The following is a 23,514-nucleotide window of genomic DNA, read 5'->3' as shown; positions in this document are numbered from 1 at the left end:
ATTTCACAATTCACATTGAGGAAAATAAAAGCACTGTTTCAGAATTTTTTTCCATCTCACCTTACCTCTAACTTTAACTGTTGCAGTCATGCCAAGTATAATATGCTTATAAATAGCAGAAAGTGCCTCTTATTTCACCCCAGTTATCATTAAATAATCAAATTGTGTCTCTAATCTTAATCTCTCCCTTTGGAGATTGTCCATCTGCCCAGCAGTCTCTATCACTTTATGGCACATGCACTGAATGTGATCCCACAACACTTCAGGGACTGCCTGACCTGTCCATCATAGCGGTGGGGATGTGGCATAGAAGACAGAGAAGGTAGCCTCTGGGTACAAGGGCACCACCCTTGTTGCATCTAGCGGGTAATTTGCATATTATAAGAAGCATTTTTGTCAAGGATTGATGGAACATATAGAGATGCCAGAGACATCATGCGAGTCAGCTTACAGGCTCGGATGGACAGGTGCCGACTGTTTGACATAGTGGTACTGCTTGTGAGGACAGATGTCCTTTAAAGAAATACTGCTGGCCCTCAATAAGGACAATTTAAACAAATCTATTTTCTCTACTTTTTATCAATGGCAGAATGCTGTGAGAGATAAAGTATTCCACCTTCCTGGAAATTTTAACCCCCAGAAACTCAAAACTTTCAGACAGCTTAAGTATTTGTACTTCCTCTTGAACCAAAAGAAGAAAAATAATTTATACTTAGCCCTGAGAAATAGAGAAGCAAACTCATTAATCATTTTAATAACCAAAGGGACTGTTAGGGCTGAGTCGTTCAAAAATAATAAAATATCATCAATACCTCTATACTTCTATTCACACAAATAATACTTGCCAGGGGTCCTATAGACAAAACAAGTGGTAAAGGTGACAATGGTCAGTCTTGACAGGCGCCCTCTAGTCAATGGGAAGTTGTCATGTTCTATTAATATTTACTGGCAAGTTATACATTATTTTAACCCACTTAATAAAAGTGTTCACCAATAGGGATGAGCGAACTCGAACTGTATAGTTCGGGTTCGTACCGAATTTTGGGGTGTCCGTGACACGGACCCGAACCCGGACATTTTCGTAAAAGTCCGGGTTCGGGTTCGGTGTTCGTCGCTTTCTTGGCGCTTTTGTGACGCTTTCTTGGCGCTTTTTGAAAGGCTGCAAAGCAGCCAATCAACAAGCGTCATACTACTTGCCCCAAGAGGCCATCACAGCCATGCCTACTATTGGCATGGCTGTGATTGGCCAGAGCACCATGTGACCCAGCCTCTATTTAAGCTGGAGTCACATAGCGCCGCCCGTCACTCTGCTCTGATTAGCGTAGGGAGAGGTTGCGGCTGCGACAGTAGGGCGAGATTAGGCAGATTAACTCCTCCAAAGGACTTGATTAACTGATCGATCTGCAGCTGTGGATCATTGAGCTGCTGATCCTCAATTGCTCACTGTTTTTAGGCTGCACAGACCGTTTGTCAGTCTCATTTTTCTGGGGTGATCGGCGGCCATTTTGTGTCTTGTGGTGCGCCAGCACAAGCTGCGACCAAGTGCATTTAACCCTCAATGGTGTGGTTGTTTTTTGGCTAAAGCCTACATCAGGGTGAAGCTGTCACACCAAGTGCATTTAACCAGCAATAGTCTGTTCATTTTTTGGCCATATACAAAATCAGGGGCAAGCTGCGCCTGTCACCAAGTGCATTTAACCCTCAATGGTGTGGTTGTTTTTTGGCTAAAGCCTACATCAGGGTGAAGCTGTCACACCAAGTGCATTTAACCAGCAATAGTCTGTTCATTTTTTGGCCATATACAAAATCAGGGGCAAGCTGCGCCTGTCACCAAGTGCATTTAACCCTCAATGGTGTGGTTGTTTTTTGGCTAAAGCCTACATCAGGGTGAAGCTGTCACACCAAGTGCATTTAACCAGCAATAGTCTGTTCATTTTTTGGCCATATACAAAATCAGGGGCAAGCTGCGCCTGTCACCAAGTGCATTTAACCCTCAATGGTGTGGTTGTTTTTTGGCTAAAGCCTACATCAGGGTGAAGCTGTCACACCAAGTGCATTTAACCAGCAATAGTCTGTTTATTTTTTGGCCATATCCCAGTCTAATTCTGTCACTAAATCCATACCGGTCACCCAGCGCCTAAATACTAGGCCTCAAATTTATATCCAGCTAAATCTGTCCCTAGTGCTGTAGCTGGGCGAGTTATTTAGTGTCCGTTCAAGCACATTTCTTGTTCTGGGTTGAAATACAATTCCCAATTTAGCAATTTCATAATTTAGTGGTTCCTGCTATATCAGAGCTATTTGAAATCTATCCCAAAAAGGGTATATAATATTGAAGGTGCACATTGGGTCATTCAGAATAACTTCACACACACCCGCTACTGTGTATTTCCAAGTCTAATTCTGTCACTAAACCCATACCTGTCACCCAGCGCCTAAATACTAGGCCTCAAATTTAAATCCCTCTAAATCTCTCGTTACCGCTGTACTGTTGTTGCTGGGCAAGATATTTAGTGTCCGTCAAAGCACATTTTTTGTTCTGGGTTGAAGTACAATTCCCAATTTAGCAATTTCATAATTTAGTGGTTCCTGCTATATCAGAGCTATTTGGAATCTATCCCTAAAAGGGTATATAATATTGAAGGTGCACATTGGGTCATTCAGAATAACTTCACACACACCCGCTACTGTGTATTTCCAAGTCTAATTCTGTCACTAAACCCATACCTGTCACCCAGCGCCTAAATACTAGGCCTCAAATTTAAATCCCTCTAAATCTCTCGTTACCGCTGTACTGTTGTTGCTGGGCAAGATATTTAGTGTCCGTCAAAGCACATTTTTTGTTCTGGGTTGAAGTACAATTCCCAATTTAGCAATTTCATAATTTAGTGGTTCCTGCTATATCAGAGCTATTTGGAATCTATCCCTAAAAGGGTATATAATATTGAAGGTGCACATTGGGTCATTCAGAATAACTTCACACACACCCGCTACTGTGTATTTCCAAGTCTAATTCTGTCACTAAACCCATACCTGTCACCCAGCGCCTAAATACTAGGCCTCAAATTTAAATCCCTCTAAATCTCTCGTTACCGCTGTACTGTTGTTGCTGGGCAAGATATTTAGTGTCCGTCAAAGCACATTTTTTGTTCTGGGTTGAAGTACAATTCCCAATTTAGCAATTTCATAATTTAGTGGTTTCTGCTATATCAGAGCTATTTGAAATCTATCCCTAAAAGGGTATATAATATTGAAGGTGCACATAGGGTCATTCAGAATAACTTCACACACACGCTTCTGTGCATTTCCAAGTCTAATTCTGTCACTAAATCCATACCGGTGACCCAGCGCCTAAATACTAGGCCTCAAATTTAAATCCCTCTAAATCTCTCGTTACCCACCGCTGTACTGTTGTTGCTGGGCAAGATATTTAGTGTCCGTCAAAGCACATTTTTTGTTCTGGGTTGAAGTACAATTCCCAATTTAGCAATTTCATAATTTAGTGGTTTCTGCTATATCAGAGCTATTTGAAATCTATCCCTAAAAGGGTATATAATATTGAAGGTGCACATAGGGTCATTCAGAATAACTTCACACACACGCTTCTGTGCATTTCCAAGTCTAATTCTGTCACTAAATCCATACCGGTGACCCAGCGCCTAAATACTAGGCCTCAAATTTAAATCCCTCTAAATCTCTCGTTACCCACCGCTGTACTGTTGTTGCTGGGCAAGATATTTAGTGTCCGTCAAAGCACATTTTTTGTTCTGGGTTGAAGTACAATTCCCAATTTAGCAATTTCATAATTTAGTGGTTTCTGCTATATCAGAGCTATTTGAAATCTATCCCTAAAAGGGTATATAATATTGAAGGTGCACATAGGGTCATTCAGAATAACTTCACACACACGCTTCTGTGCATTTCCAAGTCTAATTCTGTCACTAAATCCATACCGGTGACCCAGCGCCTAAATACTAGGCCTCAAATTTAAATCCCTCTAAATCTCTCGTTACCCACCGCTGTACTGTTGTTGCTGGGCAAGATATTTAGTGTCCGTCAAAGCACATTTTTTGTTCTGGGTTGAAGTACAATTCCCAATTTAGCAATTTCATAATTTAGTGGTTTCTGCTATATCAGAGCTATTTGAAATCTATCCCTAAAAGGGTATATAATATTGAAGGTGCACATAGGGTCATTCAGAATAACTTCACACACACGCTTCTGTGCATTTCCAAGTCTAATTCTGTCACTAAACCCATACCTGTCACCCAGCGCCTAAATACTAGGCCTCAAATTTAAATCCCTCTAAATCTCTCGTTACCGCTGTCCTGTTGTAGCTGGGAAAGTTATTTAGTGTCCGTCAAAGCACATTTTTTGTTCTGGGTTGAAGTACAATTCCCAATTTAGCAATTTCATAATTTAGTGGTTCCTGCTATATCAGAGCTATTTGAAATCTATCCCAAAAAGGGTATATAATATTGAAGGTGCACATTGGGTCATTCAGAATAACTTCACACACACCCGCTACTGTGTATTTCCAAGTCTAATTCTGTCACTAAACCCATACCTGTCACCCAGCGCCTAAATACTAGGCCTCAAATTTAAATCCCTCTAAATCTCTCGTTACCGCTGTCCTGTTGTAGCTGGGAAAGTTATTTAGTGCCCGTCAAAGCACATTTTTTGTTCTGGGTTGAAGTACAATTCCCAATTTAGCAATTTCATAATTTAGTGGTTCCTGCTATATCAGAGCTATTTGAAATCTATCCCAAAAAGGGTATATAATATTCAAGGTGCACATTGGGTCATTCAGAATAACTTCACACACACGCTTCTGTGCATTTCCAAGTCTAATTCTGTCACTAAATCCATACCGGTCACCCAGCGCCTAAATACTAGGCCTCAAATTTATATCCCGCTGAATTTGAATACAATACATTGGGCCAAATAATATATTTGTTGTTGTGGTGAACCATAACAATGAGAAAAACATCTAGTAAGGGACGCGGACGTGGACATGGTCGTGGTGGTGTTAGTGGACCCTCTGGTGCTGGGAGAGGACGTGGCCGTTCTGCCACATCCACACGTCCTAGTGTACCAACTACCTCAGGTCCCAGTAGCCGCCAGAATTTACAGCGATATATGGTGGGGCCCAATGCCGTTCTAAGGATGGTAAGGCCTGAGCAGGTACAGGCATTAGTCAATTGGGTGGCCGACAGTGGATCCAGCACGTTCACATTATCTCCCACCCAGTCTTCTGCAGAAAGCGCACAGATGGCGCCTGAAAACCAACCCCATCAGTCTGTCACATCACCCCCATGCATACCAGGGAAACTGTCTCAGCCTCAAGTTATGCAGCAGTCTCTTATGCTGTTTGAAGACTCCGCTGGCAGGGTTTCCCAAGGGCATCCACCTAGCCCTTCCCCAGCGGTGAAAGACATAGAATGCACTGACGCACAACCACTTATGTTTCCTGATGATGAGGACATGGGAATACCACCTCAGCATGTCTCTGATGATGACGAAACACAGGTGCCAACTGCTGCGTCTTTCTGCAGTGTGCAGACTGAACAGGAGGTCAGGGATCAAGACTGGGTGGAAGACGATGCAGGGGACGATGAGGTCCTAGACCCCACATGGAATGAAGGTCGTGCCACTGACTTTCACAGTTCGGAGGAAGAGGCAGTGGTGAGACCGAGCCAACAGCGTAGCAAAAGAGGGAGCAGTGGGCAAAAGCAGAACACCCGCCGCCAAGAGACTCCGCCTGCTACTGACCGCCGCCATCTGGGACCGAGCACCCCAAAGGCAGCTTCAAGGAGTTCCCTGGCATGGCACTTCTTCAAACAATGTGCTGACGACAAGACCCGAGTGGTTTGCACGCTGTGCCATCAGAGCCTGAAGCGAGGCATTAACGTTCTGAACCTGAGCACAACCTGCATGACCAGGCACCTGCATGCAAAGCATGAACTGCAGTGGAGTAAACACCTTAAAACCAAGGAAGTCACTCAGGCTCCCCCTGCTACCTCTTCTGCTGCTGCCGCCTCGGCCTATTCTGCTGCTGCCGCCTCGGCCTCTTCCTCCGCCTCTGGAGGAACGTTGGCACCTGCCGCCCAGCAAACAGGGGATGTACCACCAACACCACCACCACCACCTCCGTCACCAAGCGTCTCAACCATGTCACACGCCAGCGTTCAGCTCTCCATCTCACAAACATTTGATAGAAAGCGTAAATTCCCACCTAGCCACCCTCGATCCCTGGCCCTGAATGCCAGCATTTCTAAACTACTGGCCTATGAAATGCTGTCATTTAGGCTGGTGGACACAAACAGCTTCAAACAGCTCATGTCGCTTGCTGTCCCACAGTATGTTGTTCCCAGCCGGCACTACTTCTCCAAGAGAGCCGTGCCTTCCCTGCACAACCAAGTATCCGATAAAATCAAGTGTGCACTGCGCAACGCCATCTGTAGCAAGGTCCACCTAACCACAGATACGTGGACCAGTAAGCACGGCCAGGGACGCTATATCTCCCTAACTGCACACTGGGTAAATGTAGTGGCAGCTGGGCCCCAGGCGGAGAGCTGTTTGGCGCACGTCCTGCCGCCGCCAAGGATCGCAGGGCAACATTCTTTGCCTCCTGTTGCCACCTCCTCCTTCTCGGCTTCCTCCTCCTCTTCTTCCACCTGCTCATCCAGTCAGCCACACACCTTCACCACCAACTTCAGCACAGCCCGGGGTAAACGTCAGCAGGCCATTCTGAAACTCATATGTTTGGGGGACAGGCCCCACACCGCACAGGAGTTGTGGCGGGGTATTGAACAACAGACCGACGAGTGGTTGCTGCCGGTGAGCCTCAAGCCCGGCCTGGTGGTGTGTGATAATGGGCGAAATCTCGTTGCAGCTCTGGGACTAGCCAATTTGACGCACATCCCTTGCTTGGCGCATGTGCTGAATTTGGTGGTGCAGAAGTTCATTCACAACTACCCCGACATGTCAGAGCTGCTGCATAAAGTGCGGGCCGTCTGTTCGCGCTTCCGGCGTTCACATCCTGCCGCTGCTCGCCTGTCTGCGCTACAGCGTAACTTCGGCCTTCCCGCTCACCGCCTCATATGCGACGTGCCCACCAGGTGGAACTCCACCTTGCACATGCTGGACAGACTGTGCGAGCAGCAGCAGGCCATAGTGGAGTTTCAGCTGCAGCACGCACGGGTCAGTCGCACTACAGAACAGCACCACTTCACCACCAATGACTGGGCCTCCATGCGAGACCTGTGTGCCCTGTTGCGCTGTTTCGAGTACTCCACCAACATGGCCAGTGGCGATGACACCGTTATCAGCGTTACAATACCACTTCTATGTCTCCTTGAGAAAACACTTAGGGCGATGATGGAACAGGAGGTGGCCCAGGAGGAGGAGGAGGAGGATGAGGAAGAGGGGTCATTTTTAGCACTTTCAGGCCAGTCTCTTCGAAGTGACTCAGAGGGAGGTTTTTTGCAACAGCAGAGGCCAGGTACAAATGTGGCCAGCCAGGGCCCACTACTGGAGGACGAGGAGGACGAGGATGAGGAGGAGGTGGAGGAGGATGAGGATGAAGCATGGTCACAGCGGGGTGGCACCCAACGCAGCTCGGGTCCATCACTGGTGCGTGGCTGGGGGGAAAGGCAGGACGATGACGATACGCCTCCCACAGAGGACAGCTTGTCCTTACCCCTGGGCAGCCTGGCACACATGAGCGACTACATGCTGCAGTGCCTGCGCAACGACAGCAGAGTTGCCCACATTTTAACCTGTGCGGACTACTGGGTTGCCACCCTGCTGGATCCACGCTACAAAGACAATGTGCCCACCTTACTTCCTGCACTGGAGCGTGATAGGAAGATGCGCGAGTACAAGCGCACGTTGGTAGACGCGCTACTGAGAGCATTCCCAAATGTCACAGGGGAACAAGTGGAAGCCCAAGGCCAAGGCAGAGGAGGAGCAAGAGGTCGCCAAGGCAGCTGTGTCACGGCCAGCTCCTCTGAGGGCAGGGTTAGCATGGCAGAGATGTGGAAAACTTTTGTCAACACGCCACAGCTAACTGCACCACCACCTGATACGCAACGTGTTAGCAGGAGGCAACATTTCACTAACATGGTGGAACAGTACGTGTGCACACCCCTCCACGTACTGACTGATGGTTCGGCCCCATTCAACTTCTGGGTCTCTAAATTGTCCACGTGGCCAGAGCTAGCCTTTTATGCCTTGGAGGTGCTGGCCTGCCCGGCAGCCAGCGTTTTGTCTGAACGTGTATTCAGCACGGCAGGGGGCGTCATTACAGACAAACGCAGCCGCCTGTCTACAGCCAATGTGGACAAGCTGACGTTCATAAAAATGAACCAGGCATGGATCCCACAGGACCTGTCCGTCCCTTGTCCAGATTAGACATTAACTACCTCCCCATAACCATATATTATTGGACTCCAGGGCACTTCCTCATTCAATCCTATTTTTATTTTCATTTTACCATTATATTGCGATGCTACCCAAAGTTGAATGAACCTCTCCTCTGCCTGTGTGCTAGGCCTAAATATATGCCAATGGACTGTTGCAGTGGTGGCTGACATGAAGCCTGATTCTCTGCTATGACATGCAGACTAATTCTCTGCTGACATGAAGCCAGATTGTCTGTTACGGGACCTCTCTCCTCTGCCTGGGTGCTGGGCCTAAATTTATGACAATGGACTGTTGCAGTGGTGGCTGACGTGAAGCCTGATTCTCTGCTATGACATGCAGACTGATTCTCTGCTGACATGAAGCCAGATCCTCTGTTACGGGACCTCTCTCCTCTGCCTGGGTGCTGGGCCTAAATTTATGACAATGGACTGTTGCAGTGGTGGCTGACGTGAAGCCTGATTCTCTGCTATGACATGCAGACTGATTCTCTGCTGACATGAAGCCAGATCCTCTGTTACGGGACCTCTCTCCTCTGCCTGGGTGCTGGGCCTGAATATATGCCAATGGACTGTTGCAGTGGTGGGTGACGTGAAGCCTCATTCTCTGCTATGACATGCAGACTAATTCTCTGCTGACATGAAGCCAGATTGTCTGTTACGGGACCTCTCTCCTCTGCCTGTGTGTGTGCTGGGCCTAAATATATGCCAATGGACTGTTGCAGTGGTGGCTGACGTGAAGCCTCATTCTCTGCTATGACATGCAGACTGATTCTCTGCTGACATGAAGCCAGATCCTCTGTTACGGGACCTCTCTCCTCTGCCTGGGTGCTGGGCCTAAATTTATGACAATGGACTGTTGCAGTGGTGGCTGACGTGAAGCCTGATTCTCTGCTATGACATGCAGACTGATTCTCTGCTGTCATGAAGCCAGATTGTCTGTTACGGGACCTTTCTCCTCTACCTGGGTTCTGGGCCTAAATTTATGAAAATTGACTCTTACAGTGGTGGGTGACGTGAAGCCTGATTCTCTGCTATGATATGAAGACTGATTCTCTGCTGACATGAAGCCAGATTGTCTGTTACGGGACCTTTCTCCTCTGCCTGGGTTCTGGGCCTAAATTTATGAAAATTGACTCTTACAGTGGTGGGTGACGTGAAGCCTGATTCTCTGCTATGATATGAAGACTGATTCTCTGCTGACATGAAGCCAGATTGTCTGTTACGGGACCTTTCTCCTCTGCCTGGGTTCTGGGCCTAAATTTATGAAAATTGACTCTTACAGTGGTGGGTGACGTGAAGCCTGATTCTCTGCTATGATATGAAGACTGATTCTCTGCTGACATGAAGCCAGATTGTCTGTTACGGGACCTTTCTCCTCTGCCTGGGTTCTGGGCCTAAATTTATGAAAATTGACTCTTACAGTGGTGGGTGACGTGAAGCCTCATTCTCTGCTATGATATGAAGACTGATTCTCTGCTGACATGAAGCCAGATTGTCTGTTACGGGACCTTTCTCCTCTGCCTGGGTTCTGGGCCTAAATTTATGAAAATTGACTCTTACAGTGGTGGGTGACGTGAAGCCTGATTCTCTGCTATGATATGAAGACTGATTCTCTGCTGACATGAAGCCAGATTCTCTGTTACGGGACCTCTCTCCTCTGCCTGGGTGCTGGGCCTAAATTTATGACAATGGACTGTTGCAGTGGTGGCTGACGTGAAGCCTGATTCTCTGCTATGACATGCAGACTGATTCTCTGCTGACATGAAGCCAGATTCTCTGTTACGGGACCTCTCTCCTCTGCCTGTGTGTGTGCTGGGCCTAAATATATGCCAATGGACTGTTGCAGTGGTGGCTGACGTGAAGCCTCATTCTCTGCTATGACATGCAGACTAATTCTCTGCTGACATGAAGACAGATTCTCTGTTACGGGACCTCTCTCCTCTGCCTGGGTGCCGGGGCCTAAATATCTGAGAATGGACTGTTCCAGTGGTGGGTGACGGGAAGCCAGATTCTCTGCTATGGAACCTCTCTCCAATTGATTTTGGTTAATTTTTATTTATTTAATTTTTATTTTAATTCATTTCCCTATCCACATTTGTTTGCAGGGGATTTACCTACATGTTGCTGCCTTTTGCAGCCCTCTAGCTCTTTCCTGGGCTGTTTTACAGCCTTTTTAGTGCCGAAAAGTTCGGGTCCCCATTGACTTCAATGGGGTTCGGGTTCGGGACGAAGTTCGGATCGGGTTCGGATCCCGAACCCGAACATTTCCGGGATGTTCGGCCGAACTTCTCGAACCCGAACATCCAGGTGTTCGCTCAACTCTATTCACCAACCAAAACTTCTCCACATCTTGCACTGGACTCTTTACTCCACCCTGTAAAACACCTTAGTAGGGTCCAAAGACAAGATGGACATGAGATCTCCACCACCTGACTGTTAGCAAACAAACTCCTAATATGATGTTTTCTTCCGGAATTCATCGGCTTTGGTCTTCCTGGACTAATTTAGATACAACCTTTGCTAGCATTTAGCCAGTAATTTTGCCAATAATTTTACATCAGTATTAAGAAGTATGATAGCCTAGGTCTATCCTGTGACAGTGACTGGAATTGCAGACCAGTCCCACTCACTTGAATGGGTATGAGCTTCAATGACTGCAGGACCAAGGCACAGACACAACAAATGTAAGGTGCTATACCTGGGTGAACAATTCAGATTATCGGAGGCTCAGAGAGTTGAACCCCCACTGTTCAGATACTGATAGCTTATCATTAAATTGTAACAATATTACAGTGTTAGAACAAGCTAGTGCTCAGTATGTTCTGCACTGTACATTTACATTTTTACATTATTACTTACAGGTGAACCTGTTTGTCCTACATCCCCTTTATCTCCTTTTGGCCCTTGTAATCCTCTGGGACCTGTGTCGCCCTTTGGTCCTTGAAGTCCATCCTGTCCTGGCGGACCAGGAAGTCCTGCTTCACCAGGTTTTCCCCGAGGTCCCTAAAATAATGCAATAAACCAATATAGCCAAACATCCTTACTTGTAAATACAATCAAAACACAATGTGATAATAAAATGAAATGTATGACTCAGGTAATGGGCTAAACTTATGCTGTGTGGATTCACCCACCTGTTGTTTTTTGTCTTATTGACTTCAAAATGGAAGCAGGAGAGAAAACACAACATAATACATGCATAACATAAGCCAAATTTTTAAATGTTAAATTTTTGCATTTCTAAGAAATTCTTAGCTCTAATAGTGTACACTAAAAGGAAATATGTCACTAGCGAGCGCTCTATCAAACTGTTTGCATAGACACATAGCTGTGGTTCTCCTGATTGAAAATTGTGTTTTTCTTTTGTTGATTCGGGGCTCATTTCATTTTTACCCTATATTCGGTGTACCTTATGTGCTGGAAAGGCTCCATGCTCTCATTCTGTGTCTTTTTGACATAAGATGAACAAGTATTTTCATCATATACTTTTTACTGCATAGGAAAGATTAGTCTGCTACACTTCCCTATTCAGAGATACGGCCTAAAAAAGTTATACTACACAGCATACATTTCTTTATAATGGGAGTCAGTGGCCAAGGTATGTCACTCTTTACCTATACTGTGGCCTATATCGGAGCTTCTGTTGAACTAAATCTGAACAGACCCTAAAATGTGAACAGACTGTAAGAGGTAATCATAATTTACCTTGTCTCCATCATGGCCAGGAGCACCAGGTAATCCAATTTCACCCTAAGAGAGAAAAATAGCAACCGAGTATTTATTATCAATATATAAAAGACTAATAGTAAACAATTAAAGAGAGTTTTCTCACTTCAGCAAATGGAATTTATCATGTAGACAAAGTTCATTCAATGTACTTACAAATGTATTGTGATTGTCCATATTGACACCTTTGCTGGCTTGACTCGTTTTTTCCATTGCATTATACACTGCTCATTTCCATGGTTACGACCACCCTGCAATCCATCAGTGGTGGTCGCGCTTGCACACTATGGGAAAAAGAGCCAGTCTCTTTGGTGTCCGGGACCGTGGGACCACACATAGGCATGTACTTTTGGACAATTACAATACATTAGTGCCTTGTATTAACTATGTCTACATGATAAATGCCATTTGAGAGAACCCTTTTAATAATTTTGGGCAAATTTATCAAATAAGCTTGAAATAATATTTATTTTTAAACTGTCAGGTAATGTTTTGTCCACAGGCCCATACCCCGAAATAAATACCTCACCAAAAGTATTTCACCCAAAATCTGGATCCAATAGGACAGGAACATGCTCTCTCTCTCTCTCTCTATATATATATATATTACATATGTATACATGCAGAACAATATATTATATATATAATATATTTTATAGATAGTTATTTTAGCAACATGCTTTGCCAAATTGCCAACTTGCAGTGGGCAATGCAATGTTCTCATCTATATCATTGTAGATTCTATTAAAAAAAAAAAGAAGCCAGAAGAAATAGCACCGTATGCTGTGCTATTTTTTCCAGTAGAGTGAAGGTCACCAATGATGTAGCCTCATGTGACTCCATTATAGTCAGTAGTAACAGAAAACAGAAATATGTGCAGTTGTAAACCTAGCCTAATACACGCTGGAATACTCATGATTTCTGGTTTCTATTGTTTTTCAACATTTTCACTGTAAGTTATGAAAACCATGTCGTAAACAGAAAAAGTGCAACCTAAAAAATACAGAATACTACGAGAATTTCAAAACTTTTGAAAGTCAAAAAATTAAAATCATGAACATGATATCTGAATATACTGTAAAATATTTGTCAAAAACTTTACAACATATTTTGCATATATCTTGAATATGTGCAGTATACTGTATGCACATTATTATTTGTAAGGCTTCTTTCACATCAGCGTTATTAGCTGTGGCAGGCTGTTCTCTCTGAATCTGGCATAGCTGGATGTTACCGCAATGCCTTATGGCCACATTGACTATAATGAGATCCAGCAGTGATCCATCTGCTACCCAGCAAATATGCTGGGATAAGGCCGGGCAAAAACCGTTGCGTGCCGGAACAGCCTGTTGGAGACCTGCAACGCTAGTGTAAAACTAGCCTAAGACATCATGGAGTAAAGTCAATTTCAAATTAATCTCTTTTCATTTTCATGTTTTTCTAGCAATTATATACCTTTTGTCCTGGTAAACCTGGTGATCCTGGAGGTCCAGGAGGACCCTGAAGAGAACAAAAAAAACCCCATCAAATCAAAAATTATAAAATATAATAATCCCTACATCATTTGAACTAAATGTTCACTTCATGACATTTGGTTTTATACAAATTTAGATTAGATAGTTAGCAATATACTTTTACTAAGGAAAATAAATGTTTACATTCTAAAATGTTACTAGTAAAGAATTTAGAAATGGTGAAAAAGACATAGGGGGGATTTAGCCCTGTGCTCCAAATTTCCGGTACAAAAAGAAAAATATGAAAAAAAGTCACAATAGGATTTTTGACTTATTGGGATTATTTCACAAAAACTTTGTGACATTTTGCATTTTTACTCAACACACTCTATTTTTAAAAAGTGGGCAGGAGAGTGGGCTTGGTTAGCCCGTTGAGATGATTTATGCCAGAATTATCAATTGTACCTTTTTAAAAAGTCGCAAAAATGATGGCAATTTTACTCCAATAAAGGGGTTGAGTAAAAGTAGAGTACTATCTCAAGAAGTATTAGATGTAAAGATGCTCCAAATTTATGAAACATTGTGTGATATTTGATAAATCTGGTGCAAATCATGGCAATGCAGACTCCTGCAAAAATGACTTTAAACTGCCCCCCCATGATACATTTTCCACATAATTATTGTTAGGGCTCATGCACACGATCATGCCATTTCTTTTACGGTCCGCAAACTGTGGATCTGAAAAACACAGATGCCGTGTGTGTGCTGTTCCCATTTTTTGCAGACCCATGGACTTCAATAGTTCCATGGTCCATATTTTGAGGACCTATTCCTTTTGCTGAAAAGACATACAGATACAGAAAGCACACAGATCATCTGTGTGATTTCCGCATCGGCAGGTCCGTTCCACAAAAAGATAGAACATGTCCTATACTTGGCCACAAAATGCAGACCACAGACCCAGTGAAGTCAATGGGTCCTCAAAAATGCAGATGCAACATGGACTGTAAGTGTATTTTGCAGATACACAATTTGTGGACCATAAAATCCAATGATTGTGTGCATGACACTTAAACAAGGTCCATAGTCTTAGAGAACATGGCATCAGGTGTTTTATTATCGTGCAGCTCCACCACAGAGTATATGAAGCATTACACAATTTGCATTAAAGTCAAAAAGTCTCCATGTAATAATGCAAGCCCCGTCTGAGAGTTTTCTAAATCAAAACTCTCAGACGGGGCTTGTTTGTCTGTGGTTACAATAATGCTAGGAATGCAGAGAACTAAGTCAACATTTTTACTAACAAATGAATTATTTCATGTCACCAGGTTGTCTTTATAAACTTTTTATCTATATGGATCATTTCTAGTAGCATGATCCTGACACTGAAATTGCCAGTAATTAATTATGGTATTTTGGGACAATTTGTGTTTCTGCAACCCTTCTGACCAGCTGTTTGAAAAAGTCATGACACCCAAACTTCTTCATCGATTACATCACGCTGGGCAAATTTTTTACTATGCTGGAGATATCTCCAAGGATCCCTCCCATCTCTTTTTTAGACTCTTTCACTTCTTCGCTCAACTGGAAACATGAGATGCAGTTTTTTAGCACATCATGGGTATAGATCACCCACTTGATCTGTTTGTATATCTCCTCAATGCCCCCTTAAAAGTCAGGCTGTTCTTGCATACTCTTACAATGGCTAAATGTCTTATCTATCAAAACTAGAAGAATATTGCTCATTCTACTAGATTTAGATGTTAGGAATATGGAATGCCTCAGAGCATCCATACATAATACCGTGAATAGGTCTGATGCGGTTTAATTTGCATAGAAAGTATGCGTCACTGAGAATAAAGGTCCCGGAAGGCCACACGGTCAGGTTTCCTTATGCAGTTTTAGAAACCAAAACCAGGAGTGACTAAAAAAAAGAGGATAGTCGGTGTCTGTTTATACTTTCTCTCATTGTATGATCAACTCCTGATTTTGGCATCCAAAATTGCATCAGAAAACCTGACCATGACCCTCATATGTTAAATAGGTTTCCAGGATTAGAAAACAGAGCCACTCATATTCATAGGATTTGTTTGTTATTGCAGCTCATCTGCAAAGACTTGAATGGGGAGAAGTTACAATATCAGATACAGTCCATGGAGAAGTGTGAAGTCATATCTGTAGAAAACATGCACTTTTTTCTAATCCTTGACAAATCTGAGATCACTGCCCTCAATAGACCACCTCTGCAATTTATGTAAAATGTTATCCTTTTTAGCTAATGTTTCCTAAGCAGTTACTCAGAGTTAAATCTACTCAGAGAATCTAGTCTAGTCATCTAGTCTACAGTAACTGTATAGGGATTTAGGGGGGAATTATCATTTACGGTGGTTTTGGTGTTAGTTTTATGCCTGTCTTTGCTTTGCAAGGTTGTGGCAAATTTTTGAAATGGCAAACAGTATTAATATATTTGGTGCAAGTTCAATGTGGTGTACGTCTATGTCTGTAGAAGGACATCAGGGGGTTGCCTGGCATGGAGATGTGACTTTTTTGCAATTTTTTTTTAAAGTCGCACATCATAAATGAGACTTAATAGGTGTTCGAATCTGAAATTGTAGACTTATGTCATTGCTTATTACTAATGACATTGTGATTGGGGTATTGAAAGTTTTATTTAATACTTTTGTGTTTTTTTACCAAAAACACAAAGTTGAATAATAATCAGGAGATAAAAAAAAATCAGCATTTTAAGGGCTAACTAGGATCTTATACTTTATAACAAGCAGCAAATGGATAGACAGTGTAGGCACCGCTGTCAGACTGTAAAGTTCTATGCTTTTAGAACAGCCGGCTGATCAATATCTACTAAATTAAATTGTATTAAGCCTGTGAGTGTGTGGTTCGGTTTGGAAAAGCAAGAGAGAGAGAGAGAGAGAGAGAGAGAGAGAGAGATGGGGGACAACAAGATATTAAAGGTCAAGAAAAGTGTAGTGTAAAGAATACCCCTTACAGGCAAAAGAGAAAGCTGGCGTCTTTCTAATTTAATTTCTTACAGCTGTAAAAATTTCTATACATGGACAGACTGCACAATGATGCTGAATGATAAATCCTATTTTAAGCTCCCTGCTTTTTCAGGTCCCACTCTCTTTATGCCATTTCATAGTACAGAGGCTAAATGCTGGGATGCTATAATCATCACATAACACCGCTGAATCCCTCTTGTAAAAATGTCACTTTTAAATTCTTACACGCCAGTATGGACCTTGCATTACAGCTCACTAGAATTATTCACAAACAGAGATGACTGAATCAATTCTAAACAAATCTGAATTAAAACAAATTGTGTAAAGATCTAAGCTGCAAATTTTAGGCAAAAAAGGGAGAGGAGAGACCAAAAAAATCTGTTGGCATATCTCATTGCCCACCTGTAGTGCTTCACTGAGATTGCTATTATATTCCACAAGGCTGGATTTCCCAGGTTCTCCCTTAGGACCCTGTAAAAACAATAGATGATCATTAATGTAAATACGGATCATAACCTATAGAAACACACCAAATTCTTATAGGTATACGGATACTTTAAGGCTGGATTCACACATACAGACATTTTCAGCACTTTTGAACTGTTAGAATTGTTTTTTTTTGCATGCGTTTTCTTGCATTTTGGGCTTTTTTTTTCCATTTGGGGCCCTTTTTTGTGTATCTGGTGTATTTCTTTAATGTAGCGTGTTGAAACTATGGCATTTTTTGCAGGCATCGTTACCATTTTTTCAATTTCTGTGTATAGGGGGCCCAGAATGAACACATTTACTAACAGCACAGGTAGCACACTTAGGCCTAGTTCACACAAACGGTTTTTTTGCGAGTGTACGGGCCATTTTTTTGTGGTCCGTATACGGAACCATTCATTTCAATGGTTCCATAAAAAAAAACGGAATGTATTCCGTATGCATTCTGTTTCCATATTTCCGTTTTTCCATTCCGGTGAAAGATAGAACATGTCCTAATATTGCCCGCAAATCACGTTCCATGACTCCATTCAAGTCAATGGGTCCGCAAAAAAAACAGAACACATACGGAAATGCATCCGTATGTCTTCCGTATCCGTTCCGTTTTTTCTGAGCCATCTATTGAAAATGTTATGCCCAGCCCAATTTTTTCTATGTAATTACTGTATACTGTACATGGCATATGGAAAAAACGGAATGGAAAAACGGAACAGAAATGTAAACACAACGGAAGCAAAAAACGGAAAAAACAGATCCGTGAAAAACGGACCGCAAAACACTGAAAAAGCCATACGTTCGTGTGAACTAGGCCTTATTGAGGGTTACTACTCTGACTCCATCTGTTAGATTTTCAGCCTCTGGCTGTAAACAAGTATGGTTTCACTCATTTCAAATCTTACAGAGCTACTGTACCTTACAAATCGCAATATTAAGCATTGGAAGGGGTACTTGACCCCATGAGATTACTCTGCTAATGGTGCTAAACAGAGATGAGCAAATGGATTCTATAGAATCAGAATTTGTCAAAATGTTTTGGGAAAATGTGGATTCTATAGGAGGAGCGAAACAATGAGAGATTGTCATCCACAGATTTTCAAGACAATTGAAGCACCTTTGATTTGAATCTGAATTAAATGGACAGCCAAATCAGACCTGAATCGAATTTACTAAAATTTGCTCATCTCTAGTGCTAAAGAAATAGTGACTAGTTTATTGTGCTTATTACATCAGAATGCTGCTACGCTGTATACATCATTCATTGCCTAGGAATATCGACAGGTGATCATGAGTGTAGCTCTGAATAATCCCCCTTGCAAATTTCACTGAACTATGACAGCTTCATCAAGTAGCTGGGATTTCACATTTTGCCATAAGGGGTCCGTATATATTTGGACACTGACACAATTAGTTTTTTTTACCTTTTTACTAAAACATATTCAAGTTCTAGTTATTTAATGGACATTTACATGTGGCACCCTGTTTTTAACCCCTTAAGGACTCAGCCCTATTTCACCTTAAAGACCTGGCCATTTTTTGCAAATCTGACTAGTGTCACTTTAAGTGGTGATAACGTTAAAACGCTTTGACTTATCCAGGCCATTCTGAGATAGTTTTTCTGTCACATATTGTACTTCATGACACTGGTAAAATGAAGTAAAAAATAATAATTTTTATTTATAAAAAAATACCAAATTTACCAAAAATTTGTAAAACATTGCAAATTTCCAAGTTTCAATTTCTCTACTTTTATAATACATAGTAATACCTCCAAAAATAGTTATTACTTTACATTCCCCATATGTCTACTTCATGTTTGGATCATTTTGGGCATGATATTTTATTTTTTGGGGATCTTATAAGGCTTAGAAGTTTAGAAGCAAATCTTGAAATTTTTCAGAGATTTTCAAAAAAACCAATTTTTAGGGACCAGTTCAGGTCTGAAGTCACTTTGCGAGGCTTACATAATAGAAACCACCCAAAAATGACCCCATTCTATAAACTACACCCCTCAAGGTACTCAAAACTGATTTTACAAACTTTGTTAACCCTTTAGGTGTTCCACAAGAATTAATGGAAAATAGAGATACAATTTCAAATTTTCACTTTTTGGCAGATTTTCCATTTTAATATTTTTTTTCCAGTTACAAAGCAAGGGTTAACAGACAAACCAAACTCAATATTTTTGGCCTAGATTCTGTAGTTTACAGAAGCACCCCATATGTGGTTGTAAGATTTTGCTGGACTGTTTTTTTTTTACACCATGTCCCATTTGAAGCCCCCCTGATGCACTCCTAGAGTAGAAACTCCAAAAAAGTGGCCCCATTTTAGAAACTACGGGATAGGGTGGCAGTATTGTTGGCACTAGTTTAGGGTACATATGATTTTTGATTGCTCTATATTACACTTTTTGTGAGGCAAGATAGCAAGAAATAGCTGTTTTGGCACTGTTTTTTTACAACATTCATCTGACAGGTTAGATCATGTGATATTTTTATAGACCAGGTTGTCACAGATGCGGAAATACCTAATATGTATAATTTTTTTTATTTATGTGAGTTTTACACAATGATTTCATTTTTGAAGCAAAAAAAATCATGTTTTAGTGTTTCCATAGTCTGAGAGCCATAATTTTTTCAGTTTCTGGGCGATTACCTTGGGTAGGATAAGATTTTTGCGGGATGAGATGATGGTTTTATTGGCACTATTTTTGGGTGTGTGTGACTTTTGTATTGCTTGCTATTACACTTTTTGTGATGTAAGGTGACAAAAAATGGTTTATTTAGCCGTTTTTATTTTAATTTTTTTACAGTGTTAGGGTTTAGGTCATGTGATATTTTTCTAGAGCCGGTTGATATGGACGCGGCGATATCTAATATGTATACTTTTTTTATTTATATAAGTTTTACATAATAACTGCTTTTTTAAAACAAAAATAAATTATGTGTTAGTGTCTCCATATTCTGAGCTTTTTTTCTTTTTTGGGTGATTGTCTCAGGTAGGGGCTCATTTTTTGCGGGATGAGGTGATGGTTAGATTGGTACTATTTTGGTGTGCAAACGCCTTTTTGATCGCTTGCTGTTGTACTTTTTGAGATGTAAGGTGACAAAAAAAATGTTTATTATTTAGCACAGTTTTTATTTTTTATTTTTTACGGTGTTCATCTGAGGGGTTAGGTCATGTGATATTTTTATAGATCCGGTCGATACGAACGCGGCAATACCAAATATGTATACTTTTTTATTTATGTAAGTTTTACACAATAACAGCTTTTTTAAAACAAAAGAAAATTATGTTTTAGTGTCTCCATATTCTGAGCTTTTTTTCTTTTTTGGGTGATTGTCTCAGGTAGGGGCTCATTTTTTGCGGGATGAGGTGACGGTTAGATTGGTACTATTTTGGTGGGCAAACGCCTTTTTGATCGCTTGCTGTTGTACTTTTTGAGAGGTAAGGTGACAAAAAAATAATTTATTTAGCACAGTTTTTACTTTTTATTTTTTGACTATGGTTGACTTCTTTTCAAACGATAATGGTCTGCCATCAGTTGGCAAAAACCATTGTTCTTTGTTATCTTTTAACTGCCGAAACATTCGTTTTGATTGAAAATGGCCATTTTGATAATTTCTAGACTAGAAATGTGTGTGGCCATTATTCTTTACAACTTCCGAAACTGTGCTTGGCATTTCTGTAATATTCTACAGTGCATAGTAAAAACTACTAATACTACTCAGTTTATGCTAAATTAATAAGCATTATAGCTCATGCAAGTACTTAACACCAGCAAATGCAAGGCAATCAGGGCTGTCTTTATCAAGGGGCAAAAGGGGCAGCTGCCCCGGGCCCAGTTGCTCCTGGGTGGCCCAAGGCAGCTGCCTCTTGAGCCCTGCTAGCCACTGCCCCGGGTGTCAGGCTGTCAGCTACACAGGGGGTGCTGCCATGCCTGCCGGCACTATGAACGGATCGTTTACTTGAATCGATTGAGTTCACTGAACCAGAGGAGTCGATTCACCTGACTGAGCTGATCCATGTGAAACAGCTCAGTCTGAGTCAGTGAGTCACACAGCACACAATAGCAGAGACGCTGACGCTGGCAGCAGGGAGGGACTCAGGAGGAGTGTAATCTGATCCTAGAGTGGAAGCTGCTTCTGCGAGGCCTTCCCCGCCCACCAACCAATCAGAGCTGAGGCAAGGCAAGCACTAGCAGCTCTGAGTCTGAGTCACACACTGCACAGGGAGTCTAAGAATCGAATGAGTCACAGGTTAAAAGAATCTAAAGATCCGACTTAGGCCTCATGCACACGACCGTTGTGTGCATCCGTGGCCGTTGTGCCGTTTTCCGTTTTTTTTCGCGGACCCATTGACTTTCAATGGGTCCGTGGAAAAATCGGAAGCTGCACCGTTTGGCAGCCGCGTCCGTGATCCGTGTTTCCTGGCCGTGAAAAAAATATGACCTGTCCTATTTTTTTCACGGCCAACGGTTCACGGACCCATTCAAGTCAATGGGTCCGTGAAAATCACGGATGCACACAAGATTGTCATCCGCGTCCGTGATCCGCGTCCGTGATCCGTGTCCGTTTTTTCCTATCATTTCAATGGCAAACTTGACTTAGATTTTTTTTTCATTTTTCATGTCCGTGGGTCCTCCAAAAATCAAGGAAGACCCACGGATGAAAAAACGGTCACGGATCACGGACCTACGGACCCCGTTTTTGCAGACCTTGAAAAAAAACGGTCGTGTGCATGAGGCCATAGTTAGAGACTCATTTGATTCTTTAAGTTAATATAACCGCGAGTCAGAGTCATTATCTGTAAAGAATAAATCAAGGGAACTGGACGTACTGTAGATTTCTTGAAAACGTTTCACTCGTTCTTCCAACGAGCTTTCTCAATTCTGTTCTAGAGTCACTAGAACAGTTTACACTGAGGCTGTCGGCTGATGCTTTTGTTGCAGCAGTGATAAGATTAAGGGACAGGAGCAGAGAGATAAGACAAGTGACAGATGACTGTGAAGACCACGCGATCTGTTGCTCAGAAGCCATGAGATTGTAAGGCTACTTTCACACTAGCGGTAGGACGGATCCGACAGGCTGTTCACCCTGTCGGATCCGTCCTGCCATTATTTCGCTGGACCGCCGCTCCGTCCCCATTGACTATAATGGGGACGGGGGCCGAGCTCCAGCGCAGCACGGCAGTGCATGGCGAAAGGCCGCCGGACTACTGCATGTCCAACTTTTTAGTCCGACGGCCTCTCACCGCGAACTGCCGTGCTGCGCCAGAGCTCCACCCCCATCCTCATTATAGTCAATGGGGACGGAGCGGCAGCAGGACGGATCCGACAGAGGGACAATCTCTCTTCAGTTTTATTAGAAAATCGTGCACAAATTGCACACTAGTTATTTTCCTGAGTGATGTCTGTGTGGACTGTGGGGACTATTTTATTATCAGCCAGTGTTACTGTTATCAACTTAGCACATACAGTTTTCCCTGTGCGTGCATTCACTTGACTTGGTTGTACTACTCTCAGACTGCTGTCACTGTGGGTAACAATGCATTGCATGCACAACAGACAACAATGCACACCACACAGCTCCTGAGTCCTCCTGTCCGCTTCCCTTAACTTCCTGACTCACTCAGTCAGAGAGCTCAGACAATGTACCAAGAGCCGACTCAGCGATTCAGCAAGTGAATCGAAGCATCCGCGCATGCGCTCCACCTAAGCTCTTCGGTTCACTTGCGTCTCAGCAGTCAGTAGACTCAGCAAGTGAACCGAAGATCCGATTTATGAATCGGTTCATTTGAATGAGCTGATTCAAATGAACCGATTCATCTGAAAGATCCGAACTTCCCATCTCTACTCCAGGCAGCGAACTGTGAGAGCTGTGATTCTCTAGGACCTTAGATGACATCATCACCATGTGACCAGTAACCTAGCAATATTACTGGTCACATGGCTATTGAGGTCATCAAGGTCCTACCAAGAGTGTTGCTGTAGAAATTTGCCTTAACTGTGGAGCTTTTTTTGTGAAGATTACATCAGAAAAAGGTGACAGGGGCTGTTATGCTAATATACTGTAAACTACTGTATAGTGGGGTGCTGTATAGTGTGGGGGCCTGTATACTGTGGGGGGCTGTATTGTGTGGGGGGCTGTATAGTGTGAGGGGCTGTATACTGTATACTGTGGGTGCTGTATATTGTGGAGTGCTATACTGCTGTACTGTATAGTGTGGGGGCTGTATACTGTATACTGTGGGTGCTGTATATTGTGGTGTGCTATACTGCTGTACTGTATACTGTGGGGGGCTGTATACTGTGGGTGCTGTATATTGTGGAGTGCTATACTGCTGTACTGTATACTGTGGGGGGCTGTATACTGTATACTGTGGGTGCTGTATATTGTGGAGTGC

The 23,514-nt window shown here is 42.7% G+C and overlaps 1 protein-coding gene across 5 annotated transcripts in view; it reads right to left on the bottom strand.

The window, feature by feature from the left end:
• COL13A1 (collagen type XIII alpha 1 chain) overlaps positions 1 to 23,514 on the bottom strand; it is a 286,336-nt gene that overhangs the window by 47,426 nt on the left and 215,396 nt on the right. For all 5 annotated transcript variants that reach the window (XM_044299207.1, XM_044299209.1, XM_044299208.1 and 2 more), the window contains 4 exons: positions 17,029 to 17,097; positions 13,608 to 13,652; positions 12,132 to 12,176; positions 11,286 to 11,429 (listed from right to left, as the gene is read on the bottom strand). In XM_044299207.1, the coding sequence (XP_044155142.1) occupies positions 11,286 to 11,429; positions 12,132 to 12,176; positions 13,608 to 13,652; positions 17,029 to 17,097 (303 nt within the window). The remainder of the gene's footprint in view (positions 1 to 11,285; positions 11,430 to 12,131; positions 12,177 to 13,607; positions 13,653 to 17,028; positions 17,098 to 23,514) is intronic.

Source organism: Bufo gargarizans, chromosome 6 (genome assembly GCF_014858855.1).
Source record: "Bufo gargarizans isolate SCDJY-AF-19 chromosome 6, ASM1485885v1, whole genome shotgun sequence".
Taxonomy (NCBI): Eukaryota; Metazoa; Chordata; class Amphibia; order Anura; family Bufonidae; genus Bufo; species Bufo gargarizans.
Note: the sequence above shows the minus strand (reverse complement) of the source record. Positions and strands in the feature narration are given on the sequence as shown.